General features: G+C 58.1%; 1 protein-coding gene across 2 annotated transcripts; it reads right to left on the bottom strand.

Moving 5' to 3' along the window:
- Positions 1-295: 295 nt before the first annotated feature.
- Positions 296-5,095, bottom strand: SOX9 (SRY-box transcription factor 9). Of its 2 annotated transcripts, none has more exons than XM_063409307.1 (3): positions 4,451-5,095; positions 3,422-3,675; positions 296-2,959 (listed from the first exon to the last, which is right to left on the bottom strand). In XM_063409307.1, exons 1-3 carry the CDS (start codon positions 4,879-4,881, stop codon positions 2,196-2,198), a joined length of 1,449 nt encoding a protein of 482 aa, XP_063265377.1. In that variant the 5' UTR covers positions 4,882-5,095; the 3' UTR covers positions 296-2,195. The 2 variants fall into 2 exon arrangements, with proteins under 2 accessions (XP_063265377.1, XP_063265378.1); XM_063409308.1 differs by lacking the exon at positions 4,451-5,095 and adding an exon at positions 3,984-4,383.
- Positions 5,096-6,474: the final 1,379 nt, after the last annotated feature.

Raw genomic sequence — 6,474 nt, forward strand, 5'->3', positions numbered from 1 at the left:
TGCTCTCTCCTCACCTTGTGCTCAGCATCCCCAAAATCGAGCAGAGCCAGCAGGACTTGGGGACAGCTGGAGCTCAGGTGTCCCCTTTGGGGTCACACCCTGACCTGGCCACGCTGGATTTGTCCCCCTCCAATCCCATTTATTCCCTGGCTCTGCTTTTTCTGGGATAAAGGGGGAGGGACATCCCAACCCTCAGCCATGAACCCAAACCCATCGAGCATTCCGTGCTCCCTGGAGGCTGATAAGAGATCCTGATAACAAACCCTGACAATAAATCCCACACCTGGGGCAGGTGGAACTTTTAATACAATGTATATTTATTGCAAACAATAATATACAAAAAAAAAACAAAACCCAAAACAAAACAAAAAGGTAAGTTTCACAGAGAGAAGGATCTTGCAACCAAAACCAAACCAAACTTACCTAAAGACAAAATATGATTTAAAGGACAGGTCTTTTAAGTTACAGAAATACTTTAAAAAGATCTGCTTTTATACAGAAATAGAAAGATGCCATATTATAAGAGTGCTTTAAGATTTTTTTTTTCTCCTACAGAATCCCTAAAAAAAAAAAAAAAAAGTTAACAAATATATCATTTTTTTTAAATAAAAAAAAGTCTGCTGTCTTTTTTAAAAAGCAATCCTTAACTGTTCAGCCACAGCTTCACCAAAATCAGTGTCCCCCCAGCTCTCCCAGGCAGTTTTTGGGGGGTTGAAGGCTAAAACGGTGTGGGGCTCGTCCTTGAGCTCGTGTGTCCCAGAGAGCTGAGGCAGCAAACAAAGGCAAATGATTCAGTGATCCGCTACATTTGCAATCTTTAGTTTGTACAAATCTCATTTTTTCTTTTTTTTTTTTCTTCTTCCAGTTTCTCCTCGAAGGCAAAAGAAAAAAAATCCCAACAAAACCTCGAACGAACAAACAAACAAACAAAAAAAAGAGAGGAAGAGCACGAAGTTTGTACAAACCCAGGACACCGATTCCAAACAGAATAATAATAATAATAATAACAACAACAACGGAAAGGAATTAAAGAGATAAATAAAGGACTGGTTACAGTTTCAGACCATAATTTAACAGGCACGGTCACCTTCCAGATAATGCTCCCAAGAAATGCAACGCTTCTGAAAGGGCTTGGAGGGGAGATGGAAACAACAAAACCCAAGGAAAACCGAGATTAAAAGCTGCTCTTCTCCCCAAATAAATAATTTAAAGGATCTGTGACGTGTCCCAGGCAGAGAGGAGCCCCTGGCTGGGTTTGGCACCCTGGGGTGGGCAGGGGGCGCCCGGAGGGGTCGGGCTCAGCCCCCAGCCCAATGATTATCACGGGGCTGCTTTAAGGCTTTTTTTTTTTTTCTTTTTCCTTTTTATTTTTTGCTTTTCTTTTAAGGCTCGAGGTTATTAAAAAATAAAGTGAAGTTCTCCTCCTGGCTGGTTTTGCTACGAGTTAGAAAAATAAAGCCTCTCCCATGCTGGTGCCTGCCCCAGTGCTGGGTTCCCAGGGCAGAGCACGCTGGTTTAGTTTTATTTTTAGAGCAAAAAAAGACACTTCTCTATACAAAAATACCTCTGCAAGAAAACCTAGGGCTGCTCCACTAAGTGTCTTTTTTTTTTTTTTTTTTTAAGCTGTTGGAAAAATAAGAGCATTTCAAAAAAAATCTCTAAAAAATAGGTATAAATCCCCTCAAATTGGTAACGAATCATACACAGTACATACTAAAAATATTTAAAATAGAGAATATTCCTCACAGAGGACTCTGAGTTTTCTCTTTTACCCCCCCATTTTTTTTTCTTCTTTTTTTAAATTTTTTTTTTGTCTTTCTTTTAATTACTGCTAAAAAAAAAAAAAAATCATTACAAAAGTCCAGAGAAGGAGCCAGCTGGGCGGGCTGGGTGGAAATCTCCGAAGCAGAGTTCAAGTCCAGTCCTTGGCAAGCCTGTCGCAAATTTTGGGGCTGGGGGCGGGTCCTGGAGGATGCTGTAGTGCAGAAGGCTCGAGGCGCTCTCTCCACCCCGCCAGCTTCCACGTGAGCGTCTTTTTTTAATTATTATTATTATTTCAATTTCACTGAACCGCTCTGAGGCAACTCCTTGCCGCTTTCTCGCTCAGCTGACTTATTTTTTTTGTTTGTTTGTTTTCATGAGGGTGGTTTTTTTTGTTTGTTTGTTTGTTTGCTTTCCATCGCTTCTCTTCCGCCCTAGGGCCGGGTGAGCTGCGTGTACACGGGCTGCTCCCAGTGCTGCGGGCTGTGGGTCTGGGGGATGGAGGGCACCCCCGCCGTGTCGGCGATGGGGGTGTACATGGGCCGCTGCGTGGGGCTCATGTAGCTGAAGGTGGAGTAGAGCCCGCTGCCCTGCCCGGCGTGGCTGTAGTAGGAGCCCGAGGAGCCCTGGTGCTCGCCGTACTCGTACTGGGCGCGGCTGATGCTGGGGTAGGACGAGCTGTAGTGCTGCAGGTTGAAGGAGCTGTAGCTCAGCTGCTGCTGCTGCTGCTGCTGCTGCGGGGAGTGCTGCTGCTGCTCGCTGTAGTGGCTGGGGCTCAGCTGCTCCGTCTTGATGTGCGTCCTTTGCTGCTGCTGCTGCTGCTGCTGCGGGCCCTGCTCGGCGCCCAGCGCCGGCAGCTGCGCCGGCGGCGGCTGCTTGGACATCCAGACGTGTCCGGCGGCGGGCGGCGTGCCCGCGGCGCCGCTGATGCCGTAGCTGCCCGTGTAGGTGACCTGGCCGGGCTGGCCGGGGTGCCCGTTGGGAGGCAGGTACTGGTCGAACTCGTTGACGTCGAAGGTCTCGATGTTGGAGATGACGTCGCTGCTGAGCTCGCCGATGTCCACGTCGCGGAAGTCGATGTGCGGCGGCTGCCGGCCGCCCTCGCCCAGCGCGCGGCCCTCCCGCTTCAGGTCCTGCTTGCCCGGCTGCGCGTCCGTCTTGGGGGTGGTGGGCGGCGTGGGGGGGCCCTGGGACTGCCCTGGGGGGAGGAAGGACAGGGGTGAAGGTGTGGCGGGGGTGGCAGAGGGGTCACCTGCGGGCCGTGTCCCAGGTGTGAGGGACACGGAGGCCAGCCCTGGGACATGAGCAGCCGGCCCTGCTGCGCCCCGGGCCGTGGTTTAGAGTGATTTATTTTGGTTTTTAAAAAGCACAGCTTCACGTTTCTCACAGGCAAACAGGGGGAGGTGGCTGCACTGGCACATTGGGGTGAGGATTTGGGTGCCCAGGGAATGGGCGCAGCTCGTGGGCAGTTCTCTCCCTTCTCACTCCATTCCTGGGTCTTCCCTTCCCCCCGCGTCTCACCCAACCCCAACTTCAGCGCGGGCTGAGCTGCAGCTTTGACAGGAGCCCAAACCGATGGAGAATCTCCCAAACCTATGGAGAATCTCCCAAACCGAGCAGACCCACGGCAGCCGCGCCCCCGGGGCTCCGGGGTACCTACCCGAGTGCTCCCCGGGCGAGTGCACCTCGCTGATGCTGGAGGAGGACTGCGGCGAGTCTGCCTGCAGCGCCTTGAAGATGGCGTTGGGGGAGATGTGGGTCTGCTCCGCGCCCTCCTCCTGCTCCGCCTGCCCGTTCTTCACCGACTTCCTCCGCCGGGGCTGGTACTTGTAGTCGGGGTGGTCCTTCTTGTGCTGCACCCGCAGCCGCTCGGCCTCCTCCACGAACGGGCGCTTCTCGCTCTCGTTCAGCAGCCTGGGGGGACACGGGGGGGTCACCTGGGGCTCAGGGAGGCGCCGTGCGGTGACACCGGTGCCGATCCCTCCCCTGGTTCACCCCCAAAGCTCCCCCGCAGCCTGAACCCCCTGTCGGGGACGCTCGCTGGCTGTCACCCTCTTGTCCCCGGCACTCTGGTTGTCACCCTCCTGTCCCGCAGATTCCTTTGGTGGCCACACCAGAGCTGCAGCGGGGTCCAGCCCTCTCCTTCCCCACCCTGTGGACACATCTCGCTGTCCCCGGGCGCTCTGGGGACATCCCCGCCTGCCAGGGCCAGCTTTCCTCACCCGTTCCAGCGCTTTGGGATCGCGCCCGCGCTGGCGCGGTCCCCGGGGACGCGGTGGCCCAGGTGACTCACTCGCCGTGCGTTTTCCTCCCCTCCCCGCCTTGTTCTGGCACTCGGAGGCCACCGGGCCCTGCGCCACCGGCCGCCACCCCCCTCCCGCATCGCCCCGCGCTCCCTCCGGCCCGGCCCGAGCTGATGCAATCCCCAAAATCCATCATTTCCTCCGCACCGGCCGCGCAAACAAACAGCGGCCGGGGCAGCCCCGGGCGAGGGAGCACAAACCACCTCCAACACCAGAAGGGGAACGACTTTTCCCCACTCCTATTCCGGCTTCTCCCCGAGCGAGCGAGTTTTGCACTCCGCAAAAAGTTTCTCAGCGCGTTCTCCCGGCTCTCCACATCCTCTCCCCGGCGCAGCGCGCCCCGCATCCCCCGGTGCCCCGGGGCACCCCGGGCACCCCGCACTCACCTCCAGAGCTTGCCCAGGGTCTTGCTGAGCTCGGCGTTGTGCAGGTGCGGGTACTGGTCCGCCAGCTTCCTGCGGGCCGCCTGCGCCCACACCATGAAGGCGTTCATGGGTCTCTTGACGTGCGGCTTGTTCTTGCTGGAGCCGTTCACCCGCACCGGCATCGGCACCAGCGTCCAGTCGTAGCCCTTGAGCACCTGGCTCACCGCCTCCCGGATGCACACCGGGAACTTGTCCTCGTCGTTCTCCTTCTTCAGGTCCGGGTCCCCCTTGGGGAAGGTGTTCTCTTGGGGTCGGGTGTTCTCCGTGTCCGAGCCGGATCCAGAGGGGCAGGGGGAGCCGGCGGAGTCATCCGACATGGTGGGGCTGGGGGCGTCGGAGATACATTTGTCCTGTTCTTCTGTCATTTTCATGAAAGGGTCGAGGAGATTCATGCGAGAAAGTGGCCGAGGGGGAACGAGGGGGCGAAAAAAAGTAATCAAAAAAAGAAAAAAAATTAAAAAGTTATGCGCTAAGGGGCAGGGATGGGTTAAAAAAGCAAAAACTCGGAGAAACGAAGTCTCCACCGGCTGCGGAGAGGAGGGGGAAGAACCGCGCGAAGCCCGCAAAAAACTTTTTATTACTTCTCCTCAGCACAAAAACGCCAGAAGAAAAAATACAAAAAACAAAAAAAGCACAAAAAAACCAAGAAAACCAAAGAAAAAAAAAAACCCTCCGAAACGAGGAAGGTGAAAAACTTAGGCGAGGCCGGGAGAAGGCGCAGGAGGAAGGCGCGGGCCGGGGCAGTGTCGGGCGCGGCGGCCCCGCCGGTCTCCAGCGCGGCTCTGCGCCCGCCGCGCAACGCGCGCACTAATACCAGCGCGGGGCCGCGCGCCCGCCCCGGCCCGGCCAATCACAGCGCGGCCCGCGGGGGCCGCCCCGCTCCCATTGGCTGAGCCTCGCCGGGGGGCGGGGCCTCGCGGCGCCGCGCAGCGCAGAGGGGGCACGGCCGGGGCGGGGCGGGACGGGCGGCGGCGACAGCGGCGACAGCAGCGACAGCGACAGCGCCACTCGCGGCCCCGCCGCTGTCCCCGCCGTGGGCCGGGGGGTCCCCGCGGACGGGCCCGGCGGGGCCGCCGCAGCCGCGCTGGCGGCGGGCGGGACGCGCGGAGCGGAGCGCGGCGGGGGCCGCGGGCGCTGCGCGGCTCCGTCCCGAGGGGGCGCCAGAGGCTCAGGAACGGCGCGCTGGGGGCGGGGGCCGGGCCGGGCGCGCCCCCCGAGCCCCCCCCGGCACCGCGGGCACGGAGCGGGGCGGCCTCGGGGGGTGCGGGTGGCCGACCCCAGAGACCCCCAAATCTTGGGGTTTTTTCCCCTTTTTTAACCTTTTTTTCTTTTTTTTGGAAGTGGGGGTGTCCGGCGCGTCCCTCCGCCCGCCCCGCGCTGCGACATCCGCGCGTTCCCCGGTTATTCCTCTTTATAGAGTTATTCTCCATCCCGGTGGCCCCGGCGCGGCTTTCCCTGCGCGACCGGACCGGGCTGCGGAACCCTCTCCCGGTTCCCCATCCCGGTTCCCCATCCCGGTTCCCCATCCCGGTTCCCCATCCCGGTTCCCCATCCCGGTCCCGCATCCCAGCCTGGAGCTGTGCCCGGGGAAGGAGCGGCCTCTTCCCTCCCCCTCTCCACAAAAATAAAAGTTTTGCCGAGTTGATCCGGTCTCGTCCTCGAAACGAAAGCCCGGGAGCTGCCCGGGGTTATCTGTGGATAACTGCAGCTATTTCTCTTTACAGACATCTTTAGGGGTTTTTAGGAATCACACGGTTTTTAGCCGCAAGCGGGTCAGAATGAACTCGGGGCTGTCCCTCCAGGTGGGCAATAAAGCACATCCCGCTTTTTAAGGCTCCGGGAGAAGAGGATTTGGTGGGGGCTGCCCAAAATCTGCCCCTTCCCTCCTCCCTGCCTGCTCCCCGCTCTCCTCGGCGCCTTTCGGGGGCAGAAACCTCCGGGCGCTGCTCCCTCCCCAAGCCCCGAGCCCAGAATTTTTCACTGCA

This window comes from Prinia subflava, chromosome 12 (genome assembly GCF_021018805.1).
Source record: "Prinia subflava isolate CZ2003 ecotype Zambia chromosome 12, Cam_Psub_1.2, whole genome shotgun sequence".
Taxonomy (NCBI): Eukaryota; Metazoa; Chordata; class Aves; order Passeriformes; family Cisticolidae; genus Prinia; species Prinia subflava.

Excerpts from the sequence above, each read along its gene's own strand:
- SOX9 (XM_063409307.1), bottom strand. The coding sequence starts at position 4,881 with ATGAATCTCCTCGACCCTTTCATGAAAATGACAGAAGAACAGGACAAA. Across the intron at positions 3,676-4,450 it reads ACCCTGGGCAAGCTCTGGAG|GCTGCTGAACGAGAGCGAGA; the intron begins GTGAGTGCGGGG and ends GTGTCCCCCCAG. Across the intron at positions 2,960-3,421 it reads CTCGCCCGGGGAGCACTCGG|GGCAGTCCCAGGGCCCCCCC; the intron begins GTAGGTACCCCG and ends TCCTCCCCCCAG.